The sequence below is a fragment of the Epinephelus moara genome, chromosome 24 (assembly GCF_006386435.1).
Source record: "Epinephelus moara isolate mb chromosome 24, YSFRI_EMoa_1.0, whole genome shotgun sequence".
NCBI lineage: Eukaryota > Metazoa > Chordata > Actinopteri > Perciformes > Serranidae > Epinephelus > Epinephelus moara.
The window spans coordinates 2,600,456-2,623,417 of record NC_065529.1 but is presented as its reverse complement, the minus strand read 5'-3'; the positions used below and the strand labels follow the sequence as shown (position 1 = coordinate 2,623,417).

Sequence of the window (22,962 nt, the reverse complement as noted above, 5' to 3'; positions counted from 1 at the left end):
ACAGGCGCTCCGAGCGGTTGGGGGGTTCGGTGCCTTGCTCAGGGGCACCTTGGCAGTGCCCAGGAGGTGAACTGGCACCTCTCCAGCTACCAGTCCACGCTCCATATTTTGGTCCGGACGGGGACTTGAACAGGCGACCCTCCGGTTCCCAACCCAAGTCCCTATGGACTGACCATATGATGATCACTGATGTTGTAAATCTCTTTAGATTTAGGGTTTAATTCCACTTTTGTGACAGACAAGGACTTTGGATAAAGGCACACTCTACTCAGAACATGCTGAAAAACAAAAAGCTGTTGCACTCACTGTTGTAGTAGGAGAACTGCAGGTAGTTGAAATGCGACGGGAGGAAGTCTTCAAAGGGCTTGTTTTTACCAGCAGCGGAGGCCAACTCGACTGCACAGTGCTGCTTACAGTTCAGTACCTGCATGTAGTGGTCTGACACACACAAACACATTCATACAAAGGATCTTCAACTTTTATATCAGTCTTTTCTGCACAAAAATCCAAAGATGTACCGTCTCACCTGTCATGGTCTGGAACAGGTCGGCATTGTACTCCATGTAGTTGTAGCCATCGTAGTTGTAGGCTCCCTCACACAGTACTCTGCACTCCTTATCAGCAGTGAAGTACTCATCTACAGCCACTTCGAAGTGTTCGGCTGCCAGCCCGAATGAGTCGTCACTGTAGTAACTCTTCCCCAGCAAAAACTCAGCCTAAGAGGGTGAGGGGTCATGTAATATTACCAGTGCTGTGGCATTAAAAAGTTTCCCTTTCTAAGTAATAGCAAGATAATAAAGTGCACACAAGCTTGTTAAAACACATTGTCTCAGTTTAATTTAACCTTTATTTTCCACCATATTTCACATTTACAGCAAAACCATTGTATCGCTATTTGAAATCTTCAACCACACAGGCATGTGACAATTCTTTGACAGTTTTACTGCAGAGAATGGACCATGTTACAAAATGTCAACAGATTTCTTAAATACACTGAGCCAAAAATTCCTGAAATGTGAGTAAAATAAATAAACATTATAGACACTCAGCTCCCCTCTGAAGACTGGCCCTGAGGCTAAGAGGACAAAAAGGCCATAAAACTGATCAGAGAAGGAGTTTGCTCTCACCATTTGTGGCCTGGCCTCCAAATCTTTGAAGTCCTCTGCCTGCACTCCTGCCATCATCCTGTAGTACTCCAGGTTCTGTCTCATCTCCACATGATCCGGGTTGGCCTGGAAGAACGTGTTGGCAGCTGCCACCGCCTTGTCCAGCTTATTGATCTGAAAAATAAAAAAAAAACACACAGGGGTTCAGCTCAGCTTCTGCAATTGAAGGTGTGTTACTAGTTCACCTCAGCCCCTGTTAGATGGGACTGCTCATTACTGTGATAGTGTCTGCTTCTGTGTGCCTCCCAAACAGGGTTCAGTCTGTCCAGCCCTCTGTATTAAAGCAGCAATAAATGATTTGTTTTTTGCCCATTTGTGGCAGCAAAAGAAACTAGAAACACAACATTGATATATTATCTCTGAGTAAAGTTGTTATGACTAACCTGCTGGCAAACTGTTACATATTTACACATCCAGCAGACACATAGCATTATGAGCATCCAGTTGGAGTCATGCTTTTGGCCACCTGGTGAATTTAAGTCCAACATTGACCCTCTTTTAGCACAGTTTTTGGTCTCCACCATAGCTGTTAGTTGCTCCACTATGTTCACCAACTAAGCAAGTCACTCTCTGTGTTGCTAGTAGCAGTTTTCTGGCAGCTAGCTACTGAAAAAAGATACTGAAAAATGCTATCAGAGCAGTGAAACTGAACCATAACAGTACCATAACCACTGGTCAAACTTCATGAATCTGGCGTAAAATACATTTATACATGTTACGTGAAACACAGGGGCTTATATATGGACAGTGCAGGAAGTGTAGTTGCACTGGGACCTGTGGGGCGGGATGGGGTGGGGGGCCCTTGTGAATGATTCAAATTGCCACCTTGGAACTACAGCTACGTTCAAAAAAGAACTCACATTAAATTAAAAATGGTGCCATTCACAGACTATATGCCCTCAAAATGCAAACCCATTTCTGTCATGATTTTCTTTTCTTATGAATAAATTATATATATTCGGGCTGTCAAAATAATCATGTTCTGTGGTGCCCTTTGACCCGGTGCGTTATTAAAGGCCTCAGTGGCTTTGTCACATGATGGCGGCAGACAAGATGACACTGCTTGGCCCGTGAATGGAACATTTACATCGAAAAAATGCCCAGATGGACCTGTTGATAGAGCACCGTTCTCTGCAATTTCTCTGGAATTTTCATACCATCAGAGTGCTTCAAGCCTGAAATATCACCTCAACACAAGGCATTTAGCAGCGAAATCAGAGGTCTGAGCTAGCACAGCTTCTGATGCTTGCGCTACCAGTCAGCCTCATCAAGCTACACTTGACCAGGCATTCAGATGCAAACTGAGTAGGTCTACCTGTGACCAACAAAGTCCCTTGCAAAATGAATTGCAATGGACTGCAGACCAGTTTCAGTGGTAGAGGACAGGAGGGACAGTTGTGTCCAAAATTCATTTGATCTGAAATTTCTTAAATACTTTTTTCACTTTTAAATGCTTTTTTTAATACTTTTTTTTACTTTAATTTAGATTAATTAATCATAGAGCATGTAATTAATTAGTAGCGATGAGCGAACACACCATTATCTGTATCTGTGTCTGTATCTGTTCAACCAGCTAAATTATCTGCATCTGCACTCAGAACCGGCAGGGTTTCTGAGTGGGTGGGGTTTAAATAAAAGTCAATCAATCAATCAGTCAATCAATTTTATTTATAAAGCCCAATATCACAAATCACAATTTGCCTCACAGGGCTTTACAGCATACTTGGGCCTAATCTAAAGTTATCATTTTTAGCCTGAAATTTGTATGAATTTACCAGAGGCTGCAATATTTGTTGCTTGTGAGAAAAGTATCTACAGAGCAGCCTCAGAATGAGTTCCAGATCATTTTCATCACAAGAGTAATAGATTAAATACAGCTACCCAAATGAGGATTTTCCTTTATCATGAGTACAGATAATGACACATTTAACTCCTATGATGAAAAGTAGGCTACATCCGAGTATCCTGTTCAACCCTACTCATTAGATTCATTTTTTTAATCGTTTGACCGCCCTAATATATGTACATACACACACACACACACAAATATATATATACACACATATGTGTGTGTGTGTGTGTGTGTGTGTGTGTGTGTGTGTGTGTGTGTGTGTGTGTGTGTGTGTGTGTGTGTGTGTGTGTGTGTGTGTGTGTGTGTGTAAGCAGCAGTAAGAAAGGACAAGAGAGAAACGAACAGGAGGAAAAAGAAGCAAAGCTCCCTAAATTAGATTACCAGTGGTGTGTGTGTGTGTGTGTGTGCGCCTTATAACTAGTACGTAGTGTGCACTAACTAGGACCTGTCATTATAGCATGCACTGGGGCCCGTGGTAACTACCTTACACCACTGGTGAAACAGCATCATTCTGTGCCTTTTGGCTAAACCCTGGAGTATGTAGGAATTTATGATGGGAGTTATTATAAAAATACTCGATGATAATATCTGAGATTATTTCTTCCACTTCCACATATTTTTGTAGCAGAATAAAATTCTGCCCTAACTTTTTCAATATGATGCTGCTTTCAAGTTCTAACCGAGAGTAGTATTTTATCAGGAGCATATGAAAGCAACACGTAGGCCTTTAAACCGCTGGATCCCAAAATCGACGCCTTAACGTCAGACTCCACAGAAGCTGACTCCACCTTAAGACGTGGCATGGCTGTCTTGGTTTTGGGGGGGTTGGGGTTTACAGTATGCAACTCCACATTAGCACTGAGTCAAATCTTGAATGAGATCTCAACAAAAATGCGTTTTAAATAGAGCTTTCTCTGTTTAGTTCGGAACATGTTAGTATGAACTGAACAGGAAAACACTATACTATGGATGTTGTAGCCTATTCTACAGTAGGGCAGCACTGATTGCGGCCACCGGCTTTACATTTGTAGTTAGCTGATATTAGCTTCTGTACTTCGCTACATACCTTAAAATATGCGACTTGTAGGTAGTTATAGGGGGTCCTCTTGGTGAACTCCAACTCCACTTCTTCACTGACTTGATGCAGAGTTGGTGAACCCAGTTTCTCAGTCTCGCAGGAGTTCACACAGTCCGCCCGTTTCAGGATCTTCTGGAAGAAGCCCAGGTCCTCCACGGATCCAGCCCCCGGTATGGGAACTCCGAAAACGGTCTGGTTGGCGCAGCTGAGCCGACACTGAACCTTAACATTGCGGACTGTGGCTTTGTTCTTGAGCGCCTTCTCCATGTTGAGGATAACAGTCAACCAGTCCCCTTTATAGTAGGCTTCCACCGCCGTGTCGAAGAGGAAATCATAGGGCTCTAAAACGAAGCGACTACTGACATCGGTGTCCGAAGTGCACAGAGGAAAAATGCGGCAGAGAAACAGTAAAGCATAACGGAGCTCCATGGTGCTAAAATGTCAGGGCTCTGCAGCGGGGCAGAAGCCTGACCCTGAGAGCACAAGGCCGGTAGACAGAGGAGGAGGTCCAACTTCTTCCTCAGACAGTGACTTGTCTGGAGGTGGGATTTGAACGCACGAGCCCCCGCTAACACCCCCTCTGCCCCATCATCCCCCTTATACACATGGAGATACCATTAGAAGAACGGTCCTACTGTGTGCAGGGAAATATTCAATCTAAGTTGACTGAATTCAGCTGAACTGTAAATTATATTTAATTCAGGCAAAATCATCATAATCATCATCGACATCTCAAGACCAAGTGTTTTTGTTTTACTGGCTTCTAAATGTAGGCTGAAGTCATGTAATTTTGGACATTCTTTGGTAGATCACCAAGAAAATCCCGTAAAACCTCTGAATACTATAACCTTGAGTGTTGCTGCTTGTGGAACATTTTATGGCTCTGCTATATTTCTTTAGGGAAAATGTATTCTTTAGACATTCAAACACATCAAGAACCCCCACCTCACTCTCATGACATGTTCAGGCAAAATGGTACAGCTAAAAAGGAACAGTCACGTTTATTTTTATTTTTATTATGGTAAAATCTATTAATGAGGTCAGTCATTAATTCGTTAAATCATTAATGTAACCTGTGGCTATTCATAAAAAAGACTGTCCAGCTTTTCTGCCATGCTTTTCTTGTTCTTTTGCTGCCTGTTTCCTCAGTATTGTCTACTACTGACATGCGTGTACATGTATAGCCATCCGTCCATCCATCCATCCATTTTCAACCACTTACATGAAGCCAGTTTGTGGGGGCAGCAGGCTGAGCAGAGTATTCCAGATGTTCCTCTCCCCAGCAGCGCTTTTCAGCTCCTCCTGGGGGATCCTGAGGCATTCCCAAGCCAGATGAGATATGTAATCCCTCCAGCATGTTCTGGGTTTGCCCGGGGGCCTCCCACCAGTTGGATGTGCCCAAATGTACATATATAGTGGCATGCAAAAGTTTGGGCACCCCTGGTCAAAATTTCTTTTGCTGTGAATTGTGAGTAGAAGATAAACTGATCTCCAAGAGGCATGAATTTAAACATGATGAAACATGGCTTTCAACATTTCAAGCAAGATCAGTGTATTATTTTTGTTTTGTACAATTTTAGATTAAAAAAAATGAAAGGAGCACCACGCAAAGTTTGGGTACCTCAAGACATTTGAGCTCTCAGACAACTTTTACCACGGTCTTAGGCCATGATTAGCTTGTTAGGGCTATGGCTTGTTAACAATCATCAATAGGAAAGGCCAGGTGATGCAAATTTCAGAGCTCTATAAATACTCTGACACTTGAAACTTGTCCCAACAAGCCATGGGCTCCTCTAAACAGCTGCCTAGCACTCTGAAAACTAAAATAACTGATGTCCAAAAAGCAGGAGAAGGCTATAAGAAGATAGCAAAATGTTTCCAGATAGTCATTTCCTCAGTTCGTAATGTAATTGAGAAATGTCAGTTAACAGGAACTGTGGAGGTCAAGTTGAGATCTGGAAGACCAAGAAAACTTTCCAAAGGGAATAACACCTGATTTTATGGCACCTGGTAGCCTGAAAACATGCTGGTTTCATTTCAGAAGAAATGTCCCATTTTAGCTTAATTTTTTGTCCTATTTACCTGAATGCATTAAGTGATAACTTAAAACCCGTTCCTATAAAAAGCAGTGTATTGTGAAAACATTTTGATTATAAGTCAAACAGTTCATAAAAATCAACACCCTACAACCATTTTTGTTGTTATAACCTTATTATTTTAGCTGCAGTACTCTTATTACAAAAAAGACAAAATCAACACCATGAAAGTTCTATGACCAGTGGATTATTGAGTCTTTATTCTCCCGATCATAGTTATCTCACACTGATAAAAATGATTGTTTCATGTAAAGCACATTTGCATTTATAACGCAATATCATGTTTGGTGATTAGCTGTTAATATTTAAAGAGCCCAAGATGTAAAACATTATTTGTCCTATTTCACCTGATGTCTAACATACCCAACTTCACCCAAATGCAAACTCTAGTACTTTTAAGAGCAGATTTTGCACTTATCTGTAAAGATTCTTAGTAATCCAGGTCATAGTAATCATAGGTGCTAGACAACTGGATTTGCTTGCAATTCTTGAAGACGTTTCACGTCTCATCCAAGAAGCTTCTTCAGTTCTAAATGAATAACTGGTGCTGAGTCGCAGGCTTTAAATCCTGTGTGGATGTGAACCCTTACAGTGTCATTGGGGTCACATGTGTGCTCTTAGTTTCAGAGTCGTTAAGATCCCATGTGAGTCGTCGACCCACCTGGCCATCATGCGAGTTGTTAGGGTCAGGTGGGACCAGATGTGAATGGGTGTGAAGTCAACTGGGGAGGGATCCCAAGACTGAACTGTAGGTGGGTGATAAGTGATGTCGTAGGCCACCCCCTCTGTTTAACGGTGGTTGTTCCAGCTTGATGTAGATGGTTTCTTTTACTCCTCTTTCAAACCATCTTTCTTCTCTGGCCAAGATGTGCACATTGCTATCCTTGAATAAGTGTCCCCTCTCCTTTATATGTAAGTGGACAGCTGAGTCTTGACCTGACGAGCTGGCTCTCCTGTGCTATGCCATGCGCTTGTGGAGTGGTTGTTCTGTTTCACCAATGTACAAATCTGTGCATTCCTGGCTGCACTGAACTGCATACACTACATAACTGCATATGCCTGGGTGTTTTGTCCTTAGGGTGGACAAGCTTCTGCCCCAGGGTTTGAAGTGTACAGGCATGTGGTGTTTGTTGAATAATATTATTAATTTTATTTTGTTTCTTTGTTGTTATGTTTGGTGTATAATGTTGATTTGTTTATGTACTATGTTATATGTTGTATTTTTAATGGCTGCATGGGTGAAGAGCCCACAACAAATTTCCCACTTTATTTTACCATAAAGTTAATATCGAATCTTTTGATATGACAGTTGTAGCCCAGCAACTGTTTCTATCCTGAATTCTGACAAAGAAAATATTCAATTTACTGTTTATTTCTTTATTTTACAGTTTCCTTAATCCCTGCTTGTTTGGTTTCTCCCGTGTCACATCTTCTCTTGTTGGAATGTTATGTGGACAGGCTGGGATTATTTTAACGTGCCTGAAAATAAATCCAAGTAATAATGAAAGTGGAATATCAAATTTGTCATAAAATTTGATTCGATTTCAGTTTTAATGGATACAAGGGTTTCATGTTGAAATATGAAATCATAATAATCAGAAGCTCCGATAAAGTTGTTGTTTGTTTGTTTTTGTTTTTTTTGGGGGTTTTTTTTTCTTTTGTCTTTTATACAGGCACAAATCAGGACTACCATTACAGGCAAAGTGGGGCGGAGATTTAGGACCCCGTCATGCCTCCGGTATTTTTGGTCAAATATTAGCTGGTTACAAAACCAGCAGGTGAACGGAGAGATTATATCAGACAAAAGTCACTCCAAAGAAGAGATTGTTGTGCAAACTGAGAGAAGACAACATGGACAGGACGGTCAGCCTTCCCAATCAGCCCGACAAAACCACCACAGGTAACCGAAACTTACTCAGTCACTTGTATTTCATATCAAACATTTCCACAGTCCCGCGCAGGCACTGTTAAATTTGTCTCACCGTTACAGAGCCTCCTATCAGTGTTAATGTGGTTATATGCCAAGTTAGCAGTTAGAGTTAGCCTTATTTAAACAGTCCCTGGCCGGTAAACCAGTGTGGCAACTTGACTGGCGAGCAGCTGTGAATGAACGACTAACGTTACTGCTGTACACTGTAATCCAATACAAGATATGTGATCTGTATTTGATTACAACCGAATAGAAGAAAACAACTGTGTAGTTGCTTCACCATTTTTTTGTTAGACTGCATAGTTGCTGAAATACTGACCAAGCTTAAGGAGGGGAGAGAGCTTAGGCTTGCGAAGTGTCGAGTTAAAATTATTGCAGTGAAGTGTTTAATGTTAACAAATATTTTATGGCAGTCACTGCATTACATTACTATTCCTAATAGTAGGTAGTATGAGATTTTCACGGTGTGATAACATCTAAGAAAATATCGCGGTTTCACTGTATCATGGTATTACATAATTTATTTTATTATCAGTCCGAATGACCCTTTAAGGAAAGAAAACAAAAGGGTTATTTTTGGTAGAACAAAGGTTTTATTACTATAACTGAAACTTGAAACAAGAGATTCTTCATCCAATTGCATATTTTTTTCAATATTGTAAATAAGCAAATGTACACTGTATGATAACAATCAACTTATACATCATGATATACCTTGAAACTGATTTATCACTGCAAACTCACCGAATATGAATGATTATTTGTGTATAAGTAATTAGAGTAGCAGTTGTTGTGATAGTGCAGTAATGTGAAGTAAGGTGACATTGATAGTAGCATTGGTACGATAGTAGCAGTAACAGCTGTTGCATTAGTTTGAGCTCTGGCAGTGACAGTATTTGTAGTTTTATGAGTAATAACATTTCTCCTTTTGATTTAGTTACATGCATAATAAAACTGTAATGTAACTCTGCTTGTGTGGTTGTTGCAGTGACTCTGGTTGAGAGCAGCAACACCCCCAGTGGGCTGGAACTGGTCAGTTCCTACCAGACCAACAGAGTGGGAGACCCCATGGACCTGGTAGCCCTGGCATCACAAGTGCAGAAGGTTTCAGAATGAGATTTATGTATTAAAATTACATTCAAACTGCCATGTTATACACAGCAACACCTGTTGTTGTGGATGGTTATAACAGTCCTGAAAATACATTTGCTTTTTTTAGGGAGATGAATTCATTAAAGCCAACGCCTCTAATAAACTGACAGTCATTGCTGACCAGATCAGATACTTACAGGAACAGGCGAGGAAGGTAAGCAGCAAAAACACCAGAACACACAATCAACCAATTGATCAGTTGCAGGGCCGTTACCAGGATTTCAGGACATCGGGGGCTTAGCCAGGACCTTTGTGGAAGGGTCTGGGGAAGTTCTGCCCTGGTTTTTTTGTTTTTAGTAAATAGGCTCAATTTTGATGCTTTTTTATGCACTCTGGCATCTTCTTTACCCTTATAAATATTTTATATATATATATATATATATATATATATATATATATATATGTATGTATATATATAACATTCAGGGTTGAAGCCTCAGACACCATGATGCATACACTGCAAGTTTAAACCGTTTAAATGGATTTTTGTGGACTGTGATCTGTTAAACCAGTGGTTCTCAAACAAGGCTCTCCTTGAGAGAGTTCCAGGGGTCCCCAAAAAACAGGGAATAGTTTACTTTCACTTTTTAAGTCTCTATAGAAGTGAGCCCAGTGTGAGTCAGAGTCATGAGGGTGACTTGTATGATCACAGATTTTAATTCCTCCACAGTTCCTCAACTGCAGTTAAAGAACCACTGTGTCTAACAAGATAAGATGCCAGAATAGTTATGCTCATGTGATCATAATGCAAGCAAAGCTCATATGGTAGTTTAAAATGTAACATGTTTTCCTCCTGATGTTACTATGCAACATCGTACTTGTAAAAAGGAAATAAATCATATTTGAGTATGTCAGATACAAAGAAAGAGGACATGCTATGAGTCCAGTACACATATTTTCTCCTCTCGTTGTAGGTTTTAGAAGATGCTAAAAGAGACAGTGACCTCCACCATGCTGCCTGTAACATTGTGAAGAAACCAGGCAACATGTATTACCTCTACCAGAGGCCATCTGGACAGAAGTACTTCTCGATCATCTCTCCTAAGGTCTGTGTGATACACACTGATAGATTTGATCTGCTGCCTCTAATGCTGTTTCCCCTAGCATGGACACAAAGTGTTACATCATGCCAGCACAGAACCTGTTACTTAACATTTAACACCCCTTCAGGGAGATTTCCACTGAGAGGAGAACACATGAATGGCTAACCAAACCCCTGCAGGCTTGTATGTAGTGGTGACTGTTAGAGGTGTTTGGTGTTCAAAGTTCATTAAAGCCAGATGGGAGCTGATAGTGAGCAGGTGGCAAAAACACAGGCAGGTCAGGGTGGATTTGACTGGTTGCAGTGTTATCTACGCATGTTTTTCAGGAACAACGAGCTTTCTAGTGGTAATGGAATTTATTAAATGCCAGGGCGTTTTGACTGTTCAAGATCAAGACAGAAAGCTCCACAGTAAAACCCAGAGCAGACTCTTTAAAACCTAAAAGTTGGATACATAATAAAAAAATAGGATGCAACTATAGTTTATTGTATACAGATTATCTTGATTAGTCTTAAAAATGTCAGAAACTGGTGAAAAAAAAAAATATATATATATTATAAAAGGCCAAGGTGAAATCAAATTGCTTGTTTTCTCTAATTTGTGAAAAAGAAAATCCTCAAAATTCAGAAGCTGGAACTAGTTAAAGAAACAGTGTCGATTTCCAACCAGCTTTGTATCAAAACAATGTGGGTAGTATGTGTAAATGAACTGTAGTAAACTTCCTTGCATCAAACCAGTGCTGAGATATCTCTCCTCGTCCCCCAGCTCCAGATGAGGTTATTTAAGTTGTCTGGCAAAGTTTTGCTGACTCACGTGCTTTTGCCGGTACTAAAGGCTGTACTTCTGCATTTTTACAACTAGGCTGCCACTGTGGACACTTTCGGTGGGTTCCGAATTGCATACGTTTTATTTTTTACTTTTAGCGTGTACTGCAGCTGCCCTTAAAAAGAATGTACTGTTGCATGCAGTATGCACACAATCAGGACATACTACTTTCTCATAACATTACACCCTGAACTTTGACCCTCTTACTTCCATATCTGTTACTTTGGACAAATTTAACTTACTGAGTTTGCATGAGACAAGATCAGCCCTAAGAGATCTGCTGTTGTTACTTTGAAATGTATGTAGTTAAAAGTTATAACTCCACAGATTGTAGATTCTAACATATTATATTTGCGACAGTGAAATTACATCTGCAGTTCTCTGTCATTATTTCTATAGTCATGCCCTGTTGTTGTTTGTAATATTTATGATTATTTTGGTCACTTAAACAATCAGTATTCCTATTATTACTATTTGACAGGTCATCAGTTACTTGAATGCACTGCCATTGGTAAATGCGACTTCTGACAGTTGTCCATCAGCCTTCGATGAGCTGTCAAGCTGTCATGTTTGTGGCTCAGTCGATGTGACTTATCATCTGCTGTACAGAGGATTGTGGGTCAGAATAGCCAGAAAAGCATGCTGGCTTGCAAACTGCAAAATCTGAACGGATGTAATAGAACATCCTGATATTTTTGGCATACTGCACTTGACATACTATGTATTAGGACATACTATATATTTTTCTGGCATACTATATAGTATGGTAGTATGGGGATCAGAACGCACAGAAAGAGAATAGAAGCAGTGCAAGAGACAGACCTTTCCCTTTCTCTCTTTCACTTTCAAACTTGGACCAAAATCCAACCCAGCGGTAAAACTTGGCAGTACTGATCAAATATAAATCAAGATTGTGTCACTGTATTGCCTATTTCTCACCTAAAATGTTTTTAGAAACATCCTGTTTAGTTGTAATAGCGAGAATTTGTTAAAAGTAAGTGGGTGCCATACTGTTTCTTGCACAGTGAAAATGGAGACTGAAATAACTGAGCTCAAATGGGAAAGCTATGCAGCGCTGATCAAATATAAACCAAGATTCTGTTACTACGTTGCATATGTCTTCCTCAAATGTTTTCAGAAACATGTTTTAGCTTACTGTTTAACTGTAGTACAAGATTGTTTCTTGCCAGCTGGCCTGCCTGTATGTCAAATGGGCAAGTTTGCATTTATTGGTCTGGCGTGGCGCAGCACATTCTGGTAGTTGAAGGTTTCTCCCTCTTGAGCAAAAGTGTAGATTTTCTCTCGTCATGTGGCACCAATTTAAGAAGTATTTGAATCTTTCTACTGCAGAGACATCGTAGTTTTATTAAAAGGCCATCATTCAGCACTGAAGTACATCTGTCAGTAGACTCTTCAACAAATCATTGCAGCTATTAAATATAAAACTAAAAAAAAGTTTTAAGTAGAGAGTTGTTGGTTGCAAAATAATAACTGAACTGATTCATAAAAGGAAAAAAGTTGTCTTTTGATTATGGCGAAGTGCTGCACATCTCACCATAGCATACTTCCTTTGTCTTCCCCTCTGAAGGAATGGGGTTCAAGCTGCCCTCACACGTTTGTTGGTGCATTCAAACTTCAACACGACATGTCCTGGACCCCCGTAGATGAGGTGGAGAAGAGAGACGCAGAGATTGCCATCATGGACAAACTCCTGAGCCAGCAGACTGCCTTACCACCTTACACAGAACCAAACTTCAAAGGCCTCTCTGAGTAAAGCATGGCTGAACTGGACTGCAGAAAGGTCGGGAGTTTTAAAAGGACACATGCTGGGCGCCAACTATGGTCTTAATGGACATACAGTTGATAAGACAAAAATAAAGTAATCCTAATCCAGTGTGGAAATTTGCAAATCTATACATTGATTGAAATCGCTGATATCAAAGCGTCAGACAGTGTTTTGGTAACTTTCATATACTGACTTATGTGCACAGCCTATTTCTACAACGTTTTGTTTGTACACACATCAACATCATAACAAGGACAACATCAGTTGCTTTTGCTGAATGTATACAGTTGCATCTTTAGGGATGGTCTTCTCAAACTCGGCTACACTTGGCACAAACCTGTGCATGGACATTTATCAAATGAAATTTTTAAATGTTTGCTTAATAGCTTCTGTCAAAGCTATTTCACCAAAGTTTAGTTGGATCTTACCATTCATCACAAGGATGAGATAAGGGTTGCAATGAGGGATGAGATGAGATTTTCATGGTATGCTTAGTCTCAGAAAACATCACGGTATTACAGAAATTACATTATTATCAATCAGAATGACCCTTAGAGGAATGAAAACAGAAGGGTTATTTTTGGTTGAACAAAGGTTTTATTACTATAACTGAAACTTGAAACAATTTTGTTAATGAAAGTTTGTGTAAAAAGTCTATTGGCAGAAATGGAATATAATATTCATAATAATGTTGTCCTCTGTGTATAATGACTTAAAATAATAAGTGTGTTTTCATAACCTTAGAAAGAGCTGTTTATATCTACATATGGAGCGAATCTGCAATGTTGTTTCTACAGTAGCCCAGAATGGACAAACCAAACACTCTATTGGTTTACATGCACAGTTAAGTGGAGCTACAATTATAGCTCAACTAAGCCATTTAATTGGAACACTGTCCTTGTCCCAGTATACAAGCGCAGGAGGGGAACCGATTTACAGTATCAACTGAAGTATGTCAGACTCCGCTGCGATAGGTGGTGATATGCCCCCTTTCAACTTGTTGGTATTGGACCTTTTTTCAGTTGACCTATTATGTCACAGACCAAGCAATCGACATGTTAGCTAAGATTAGCTGGCAGTAAACTGGTACCATAGTGGACAACTTTGCAGCTCTGGATGTAGATTTCACCATGTTGTTACCGGCTTCTTCTTCTGTTAAGCATTTAATGATACTCGTCTTCTGGGTCAAAGTGGGAAAATGTGGACAGTGCACAGAGTACCTAGGCCAGTTTGCATCTAATTGACTGTAAACATGCAGTAGTAATTCAACTCCTAATCGCATTATCTGAGTGTGTTAGTCCGACTGAGAAATTCGATTTAGTACGATTTCAGTCGGTCAAGTTTTAGGAGGACTAACACAATAAATCAATTTTACCTATCATGTAAACATACTGAGTGGCTCTATATAAGACCATTCATGTTTTAGTATTGGCCACTGTAGTTTTCCTGCATGCTTGGCACATGGAAGTCTCAGTTGGTTGCAATCTGCAACCTCAACTTTAGATGACACTAAATCCTACACACTAGACCAAAAAAAACCCCAAACAAAACAGGGGTACCTTTCATGTCTTTATATGCAATTTTGTTGATGGATCCTCGCTTTGATTTTGTATAGCCCGATTTTCATCTGGGAGAGAAATAAGATTTCTGTTGAGCCATCTGTTAGGTTCTGGGCAACTCAGCAAGCAAATGATGTATTTTGTCTTTTGTTCAGAGACTACTGCCAATAAGATTTGTTTTGACTGTATTTGGTAAATAAATTACAAGATATTTAATTTGACACATTTGATTCATTTCAGGTCAAGACAATTAAAGTGCAGTAACTTTATTTTAAATCAACTGTCTCTAGAAATTTAATCTTAAGTACAATTAGCGTTATTAAAGTGCTGACAACAATCAGAAGATTTTGTTAAAAATCAGCTTTTTTAAAAATTAAAACCAAGCCAGTAAGATGCATCACAGTCAACTGTCAGTGTTTTCCTGTGAAGATGTGATTGTCAGTAGATAAGAACTGATGTGAGGCAGGAGCTGCCAGTTATCTGTGACAATGTTGAAGTGCGTAGTGTCTTCCTCCAAGCTGATCTTCAGCAGCACGTGAGACTGTGGCGGGAGGAAGAAAAGCACCTTGAACTCTTCTCTATCAGACAGATCTGATATAAGGTAGGGGAGGAAGTGATTCTCCACCAAGGCAATCAGAGCCTCCCCTTTTAGCTGGCAGCAGAACAGGCTGGTCGCACAGTCAGCCGAGTCCTCCCCATTGTCAGAGCTCATTTCATCCCATAAACCCTGAAACAGTCTCAGTTTGCCACCTTGTCCCCAGGCTGGAGGAGCAGGCAGAGGCATGAAGGCCTGCTGGAAAGCCATGTGGATGTGTGGCAGGACGGTGAGCCAGGTGAGGCCATCCTGGGTGGTGAAAATGGCGCTGGTGTGGAGGGTGGTGGGGTAGGGCCACTGGGGCTTCAACCTAAGCGAAACCTCAGGCGACGCTCTCTCTCTGAAGAGACATGGGACACTGATGTCACTCAGTTCTTCATAGTGGTCATCTGTGAGGCTGAAGTGGAGGCGGATACTGTAGAGCTGATCAAAGCAGGAGTCATCAGTTTCAACATGAGTCAACTGGTAGTTTAAGGTGATTTCTGAGGCAAAGCCAGGGACATCAAACTGAGCTCTGTACGCTCTCAGTGCTGTGTTCACCTCTCCTGGGCAGGTCTCCGTCCCATTATGGTTTATGTCACCTTCTTTATCAGTTTGGGTTTCATCTTGTGGCTTAGAATGGGCCTCAGCCAGCCTGAATATTGTCTTCTCTGTCTGGTGGATGGTTAGCAGGCTTGTCAGCCCCTCACTCTCAGCCATGATGCAGGACAGCGATCGCTTCTTGACCTGCCCCCCTCCCTCTGTTGAACCCTGTGCCAAAATCCCAGCCAGCTTCTCCCTGGAAAGCGTGGTCAGGAGGGTGTAGTAGAGGCGGGTGTGGTCCTGGATGCCTGTGTCTCCATAGCGGCATGTAAGATCCTGCAGGACATCAGCCAGAGGTATGAGCAGTGAGTCCAGGCTGGGGTGGATGAGGAGGCAGCGGCAAACCCCCAGCAGGCTGTTCCCGAGACGCCAGTCGCTGCTCACATACAGAGAGGAGGAAGATGGAGTGATGATGCTGGACAGGAAGCTGAGGGTGCTGTGCTGGGGGATCTCTCCTTCCTCCGCCACTCGAGCCAGCATCTTGAGGTGCCAGCTCAGGTCCTGCAAGGTGAGCTGGGTGAGCGGGGCCTCAGTGATGACCCCCTGGAGGGCCCTCAGGAACCCCACAGCCCAGCTGGACTCAGTGAGCTTGCCCTGGGTCTGGTCTGCCAAGTTGATGAAGTGCGGAGCCAGGTGGGTGTGGCAGAGGTAGAGCTCACACAGCTTCTCCATCAGGCTGTAAAAGTAGCGCTCCACATGGCAAAAGTAGAAAAGAAAGAGGAAAGCAGCTCTGAAGAAGGTAACAACAATCTCTCGGCTGCCTCCATTTTCCACGATGTGCAGCAGTGAGGTGAGGTGTTCGTAGAGGTAGGCCAGCCCCCTGCCCTCCTCCCCCTCCCCTTCCTCTCCCTCCTCCAGGTAGACCAGAGACAGCAGGTTGAGTCGAGCCAGCATGGTGGCGCTGTCGTTGAACACAGTGGGCACCAGAGCCAAGGCCAGCCGTGGAGTCAGCAGCACTGGGAGGGTCTCGTCGCCATCGCTGCAGCTGATTGGCCGGTTCTCAGGAAAGTGCAGGATACAGTCCATATAGAAAAGCTTCTCGGGTGTACTGCTCAGTGGGTGCTGGGAAAGCATGACCAGCCGCTGGAGGATGAAAGCTTCGTCTTCTGCGCTGAACAGGCTGTCTGTGAATGCACACTTCATCAGCAGAGTGCTGTGAAAGAGGCAGACCTGGAAGGAGGTGAGCAAAGTCAAAACTGTAAAAATGTAAGCAGGATTTATACTTCTCTGTTGAATCAACACTGTACCTACTGCGTAGGCTCTGCATCGACGCAAAGCCTACGCCCTGAGGCATATGTCAGCCTATGTCGTGAGCACTTATACTTGAGCAGTCGTGTGTCCGTGTCACTCTTCTGTTACACCTCCAAACCACTAGTTGGTCGTGGGGTTTCTGTTAAGTGCTGTTAAGTTTATTTGATTCAAAACACACCCAAAATACACATTAAGCTTGGCTTAATAGCAACAATCTCAAACACAAGTACACAAATCGGCTTTATTGTAGCTCGCAGGATTCACAGACAGAACACTTTTACTAGACACATTTTCCCCACAAATACAACATGCTAATGTTATTAACACAAGCCTATGTTAAGTGTTTTGTCTGGGAATCCTGCGAGTGATAATTAGGCCAATTTGTGTACTTGTCTTTGAAACTAGCGTGTGTTTTGGGTGTGTTTTGAATCAACTGAACTTTACAGCACAGCACAGAAACCCCACCTCCCACTAGTGTTTTGGAGATGTAACTGCAGAGTGACACAGACACACCACCGTGAAAGTATACATGCTTAACATCGCAGGCCATGCGCATAGGCTTTGCGCAGAGCTGATGCAAGTATAAATTCGCTTTTAAACTATTTATGTGTAGACTTTCTATTCAATAATTAAAAGAAAGTCGCTTTCTGCCACTGTGTCCCACTGGGGAGCAACAAAGCATACTATTCTCATGTCTGCAAGATGAATATGTGGTTGGAGCCAGCAGCCTGTTAGCTTATGGTAGCATAAAGACCAGACACAGGAAAAACCGCGAGCCTGGCTCTGGCAAAGGTAACATAATCTGCCTCAAGCACCTCTGAAGATCATCAGCTGGCTGGAGCTTTCTTCAGGGTCCCTACACATTGTCATGGACAAAATTTCAAAACCTTTTTCTAAGTTTTCAAAAACCCATAATAATTTTTTTTTGTTGCCCTACTTGCCCAGCGTTTTTCAAACATAACAGATTCAAACTCTACACAAACATCATTTCAGTAAGCTATCATTCATGGAGGAAGAGATGGAACATGGGAAGAAAATAAAGAAATGGACGTGATAGTAAACAAAACGTCACACATCAATGGATATTAGAGCTACGTGAACAGCTTCAGAAAAAAAATGCTTTTATGTTACATTACGTGGAATATTATCTTCCATGAAAGATTGCTGTAACAATTTAATTACACACAACAAAATTCCACTAATTTTCTAAAACTTTCAATGATTTGTATTAATTCTATGGCTGCTTGCTCTCACTGCATGATGGGAAAAGGCTAATTATTGACCAACTTCTTTATTAAAAACAATGTGAGTTTGTTTGACTGCACTCTAAACAGATACACTTGTTGCTTATCTGTTACTGACGAAGTGGCTGCTTCTGGCCCTGATCACAGAGAAAGTGTTTTAGCAGCTGGAGGCGATTTTCTGTAATTGTTTTTAATGAAAATGAAGCTTTTTGTTTGCTGTTTTTGCGTTGCTATGCACCTCATGTCTCCGCGCTCTGGGCACCTGGCGTTTATGCTGGATCACTCTGAACTCCTCGAGTTGAAAAGTGCTCCACATCATCTCCACTTTTCTCCCCATTGTTCAATCCAATGATTTGAGAGGTGGGCCTTCTGTCATGGTCACGACAACAAGTTTACCGTTGGTAAACAATGGAGGAGAAACTGGTGATAGCAGTTGCTGGATACCTGCAGCTACCACCATCTCAATAGACAACAGCAGGGGTGAAAGCATATTTGTGCAGTACTTGAAACAGCCATCATTGAGGCAAAGCCCCTGGACCAACTGGAAGTCCTCCCCGTGAGCCACCCTCTTTTTTTAAGGTCTCATGTATCCACACAGACCTCCATTTCCCTGTGCCCAGCAAACTATTTGCTGACAGCCTCTCATCCTCAACCAGAGCTACCTGCCTGGCCATTTTAGGAACTAGCTACTAAATACTGTGAAGTAAAATAAATAAAATAAAACGGTAGATTGATTACATGGGAAGGTTAGGGTAAGGAGGTGATGAGGTGGTTCCCTGGCAACGATAAAAAGGTGCAGCAAGCGTTTTTTACTAGTGGCATTCAATTAAAAAAACAAAGGCTGTGCGGTGCAAAAAGCTTTCTCTGTGATCAGGGCCTCAGAGTGTCACCAAGTCAACGTGGAGTAAAAGCTTAAGGATTACAACTTACTATACTGCATGAGGCAAAATGCTTGTAAACAGCAGCAAGAGAGTAAAACACGTCAGGGAAACCCAGATTACTTCATTCAATTTGAGACAAACCTCGCTTGTGCCCAGCAGTCGCAGCAGCTGAGCTCTGAATACGGCTGGAGGGACACCAGGTACCATGGCAACCACCTCTGTCAGTCTATGTAGCAGTGCAGCCTGACATAGAGGAGTGAGGAGGTAGGACTCCTCCAGGAGGGAGGACAGGACTAGACGCAACTCCTTACAATCAGGCCCAGTCTGGAGGGTTGGTACTGTACCCATGGGACCCAGGATAAGAGAAAACAGTATGGCTGAGTCTTTGTTATTCACAAGGCCTGAGTCCAGCTCTGCCTCCCATGCAAATGATGTATTTCCCCCCAGAAGAGCTTTAAGATGATCAGCCCCAGCTCCTGCTTCCTGGGTGAGCTGATACACAGTGTTTCTTAACACCAAACTATATAGTCCTGTGTAGGCCTGGTGGAGCCGGGAGGTTTCTCGCTGACGGAGCCCCCCTAAGAGCTCGAGGCGCTGGGAGAGAAGGCCTGGAGAGCTGGCCTCCAGCTCCCGCAGGCAGTCACAAGCCGTGGCCCGTAAAAAGCGAAAAGCACCATCACCTTGGAGGTCACTGGTGTCCTGGGCTATCTGAAGGAGTAGGTCCAGGAAGTCTTGAGATGCACGGGAATGGCTGCTCACGCAGGAGGTGCAGACCAGCACAGAGGTAAGGGCCAGGAGGAGGTTACAACGGAACTCCACAGACTTGGGAGGACTCTGGTGGAACACTGACATGAGCTCCAGGGCTGTCTCTTCGCCCACCGAGTCTGAGGGACACAGCAGTGTCGGGTACTCACATAGGGGGGATAACAGTAGGACCTGAAGTGGGGGAAATGCAAGAATAATGGTCCATCAGTATTCACAATACTAGAGACCAAAGACACTAGTTATGATTACATTAAACATACAGTTGGAAAAGGAAAGCACAAGTACTGGAATGTAACAAAGTAATAATACTTTGTTAGAGTACTTCAATATTTTTGGAAGTATCTGTACTTTACTGGAGTCTCTATGTTTCTGTCAACTTTCACTTTTACTACATTACATTTCCCCTGAACATCTTATGAATTTATGACAAAATAGGGAAGGAAGGAGGGAAGATGAATGAAGGAATGGATTTTGTTCTTTGAATCCTTCACGTTGTGAAAAAAAACCCTAATTTTTCTTCAAGTGTAATGTACACTCCATTTTTTCCATTTTCCATTCCATGTTACAAAGAAATAAACCTAATAATTCTAAAATTCTGTCTGCTTGCTTTTTTATTACCAGTATTTACTTGTACTTTTACTTTCAATACTAGTACATTAAATATCATAAAATTACTTGAAAACAGTAAATATCAAATACTTTACGGCTTTTACTTGTCATTGAGAACCTGGTTTAAAGTGGCCAGATTTTTAGGGCCCTATTCTGTCATCCGCAGGCTGGCTTATGATCCAGGTTTTGTCCTAAACAGGCTGGATGCAAATTTTTTTTTAAAAATGGCAGGAACAAGGTCGAACAATTTACTTTGATTTGAAAAATCCTCACTCAAAAGCTTGCAAGACCCGAGGGAGCAATATGGCTTGGCCTGGCAGGATTTTATAGATTTCTACAGCTGAGGCATCATGTTGATGAGACAATCAGTAAAGAAGATCTGGAAAATCTTAATTCTAGACCTGGGCATATTAAAAGTTTTTATCTCAGCATATAGAGCTAATCCAGGTCACAAAACAGTATTTACATTACATAAGGGTTTCCAAGACTAAGGTGGGGTGAACACATTTTATATAAAAGAAAAGTGGGAAACTTTAAAATATCAAAGGAGGAGTGGGGAAACTTAAACAACATGCTATGGAAATCAACCAACTCATTGTCTTTGAGAAAATTTAAATGGAAAATATGGTCAGATAATTTATAATACCAGCAATCAAACAGTGTAAGGCGAAGCAGACAGCATGCTGGAGAGGCTGTGGAGGAAGGAGAGCAACTCATTATCACAGATTGTGGGAATGCCCTGGAATCCATCATTATTGGACAACAATTGAAGATAGTGTGGAAGAAATGTTAAATATTACGACTAACTTTAGTTTTCAGTTCCTATACTTGGGAAAGATAACACATCAGCTTCTTGGCCTCTCCAATATGTACATTTTTAGAATAATGCTGGTTGCCAGCAAAAAAAAAAAAGTCACACAAAAATGGTTAAATGAAGAGTCACTCACTTCAACTGACTGGTTTAATGTGATGCATGGATTTTTTTATGGAAGAATTAACCTTTGAATTGAGACTTAAGACAGCCTTATTTTGAAAAAGGCTAGAAAGAATTGATTGATTGATTTATTAAGCCATATAGAACAGATTTTAAGTAAAAGTTGTATTGTAACTTAGTGCTGGCCGTTGTACTGAATCAAACAGTGTACTGCTGTTGATTTCTTGAATGATGTGAAATTTCCATGTACTGTCATGCAGTGAGCTCCTAGCAGTAATGCATTCAATGGGCTGTTATAGACCTATGTAAAATGTCCATATCAAGAGGTGCCATGATGCACTGTGATACTGCCAAAACCCAGTACTATAGTAACTACCCCTAGTGACCTGCCACAGTTTAACCCTAGGGTCCTTTCTTTTGATTACTATCATTACTTATTTAGTTTTGTTGTATTTTTTTGTTTGATTAAATAGTCTTATTTAATTGTTTATTTGCCTGCATGTTTTTTTATTATTTGTATATTTATTTGTCCGTATAATGTTGTTTTGTCAGTTCTAAAAATTGTACAGTGTAAGTGGCTTTGTACCTGATGATTTCCTTTTTTAATTCAAATAAAAAGAAAATATATATATATAAAAAAGACTTTTACTCAAGTTATACATAAGTCATTTTCTGGTAAGAAATCTGTACTTAAGCATGGCTTTAAAATACTTCATCCACCACTGAAAAGCACCGAAGATAATATGGCTCAATTTACAGTTATGATTTTAGAAACCCAGTCCAGTGGGTTTTGGGGGATTTTTTTCTCTGTAGAGACAGACATGGTTTGTGACTGTGTTGAGACTGCCACAGGCCAAACTCCATCGCCAAAATCGGACAATTTAGTGTTAGCAGCTGTATACACGTCGTTGAGTACAAGTGAAGGGATTTCCTGAATGTGACAATTTAACATTTATGAGCTAACGTTATTTATTTAATATAAACTATTCATGCCAGGTACAGTATTTCGTACCGGATAATCGTAGGTGGGCAAACAGTGCAGCAGATGAATGAAGCATGGCAGAGGACTGGATGTTAACTTATTATTACTTTGTTTTTACCTTGACACTGTAACTGGCTCTGTCATCTCGGAGCTCACGGAGCAGCTCTGCGAGGAAACCCTCGGCTGTTGTCCCGTAGAGGAAGCGAGACGGACTGCGGGAGAAAGCAGAGATCCTCTCGGCCCAGTTCATCGCCATTTTGGCTCAAATCCCAAACCTCGGCGACGTGCAAATGTACCAGATTAGTGGTTCACTCCAAAGTCATCGCATACATTAAACTTGTAAGTGAAACGCACACTCACTTCCCGCTGACATCAGACATCCAAGGGTCCATCACTGACTTCCGTGTTCTGTTCAAGGCTATTCAAGAGAAGGCTGAGACACGGGGTCAAACATGGGGGGATTGCACATGCGCAGTAAAATCTGGTCTGCACTTCCTCAAAGGCTCAGTAGATGGCGTGAGGGATGCGTCAATACCGCCGCCATCTTACCTAGGTGCTCTGACCGGTTCAGACCCGTGTCAGACTCGGCAAAAATGCCACATTTTTGCTCTGCATTTGGGTGTACTAACGAG

General features: G+C 41.6%; 3 protein-coding genes across 3 annotated transcripts in view; 1 reads left to right on the top strand and 2 right to left on the bottom strand.

The window, feature by feature from the left end:
• Positions 1–4,635, bottom strand: part of p3h1 (prolyl 3-hydroxylase 1) — a 38,701-nt gene extending 34,066 nt beyond the window's left edge. Inside the window, exons 1-4 of the mRNA XM_050038777.1 lie at positions 4,085–4,635; positions 1,128–1,280; positions 527–716; positions 307–438 (exon numbers count right to left, since the gene is read on the bottom strand). Of these exons, the coding sequence (XP_049894734.1) occupies positions 307–438; positions 527–716; positions 1,128–1,280; positions 4,085–4,525 (916 nt within the window). The 5' untranslated portion in view covers positions 4,526–4,635. The remainder of the gene's footprint in view (positions 1–306; positions 439–526; positions 717–1,127; positions 1,281–4,084) is intronic.
• A 3,287-nt stretch (positions 4,636–7,922) lies between these two features.
• On the top strand, positions 7,923–14,708 carry c24h1orf50 (chromosome 24 C1orf50 homolog). Its single transcript, XM_050038803.1, has 5 exons — positions 7,923–8,092; positions 9,111–9,226; positions 9,342–9,428; positions 10,189–10,320; positions 12,731–14,708. The coding sequence occupies exons 1-5, from the start codon at positions 8,044–8,046 to the stop codon at positions 12,914–12,916; spliced, it is 570 nt and encodes a 189-aa protein (XP_049894760.1). The 5' UTR covers positions 7,923–8,043; the 3' UTR covers positions 12,917–14,708.
• A 140-nt stretch (positions 14,709–14,848) lies between these two features.
• Positions 14,849–22,737, bottom strand: ap5b1 (adaptor related protein complex 5 subunit beta 1). Its single transcript, XM_050038776.1, has 3 exons — positions 22,449–22,737; positions 19,182–19,976; positions 14,849–16,834 (listed from the first exon to the last, which is right to left on the bottom strand). The coding sequence occupies exons 1-3, from the start codon at positions 22,584–22,586 to the stop codon at positions 14,891–14,893; spliced, it is 2,877 nt and encodes a 958-aa protein (XP_049894733.1). The 5' UTR covers positions 22,587–22,737; the 3' UTR covers positions 14,849–14,890.
• Positions 22,738–22,962: the final 225 nt, after the last annotated feature.

Excerpts from the sequence above, each read along its gene's own strand:
- ap5b1 (XM_050038776.1), bottom strand. The coding sequence starts at position 22,586 with ATGGCGATGAACTGGGCCGAGAGGATCTCTGCTTTCTCCCGCAGTCCG. Across the intron at positions 19,977-22,448 it reads GAGCCAGTTACAGTGTCAAG|GTCCTACTGTTATCCCCCCT; the intron begins GTAAAAACAAAG and ends CCCCCACTTCAG. Across the intron at positions 16,835-19,181 it reads GACTGCTGGGCACAAGCGAG|GTCTGCCTCTTTCACAGCAC; the intron begins GTTTGTCTCAAA and ends ACCTCCTTCCAG.
- c24h1orf50 (XM_050038803.1), top strand. The coding sequence starts at position 8,044 with ATGGACAGGACGGTCAGCCTTCCCAATCAGCCCGACAAAACCACCACA. Across the intron at positions 8,093-9,110 it reads GCCCGACAAAACCACCACAG|TGACTCTGGTTGAGAGCAGC; the intron begins GTAACCGAAACT and ends TGGTTGTTGCAG. Across the intron at positions 9,429-10,188 it reads TACAGGAACAGGCGAGGAAG|GTTTTAGAAGATGCTAAAAG; the intron begins GTAAGCAGCAAA and ends CTCTCGTTGTAG.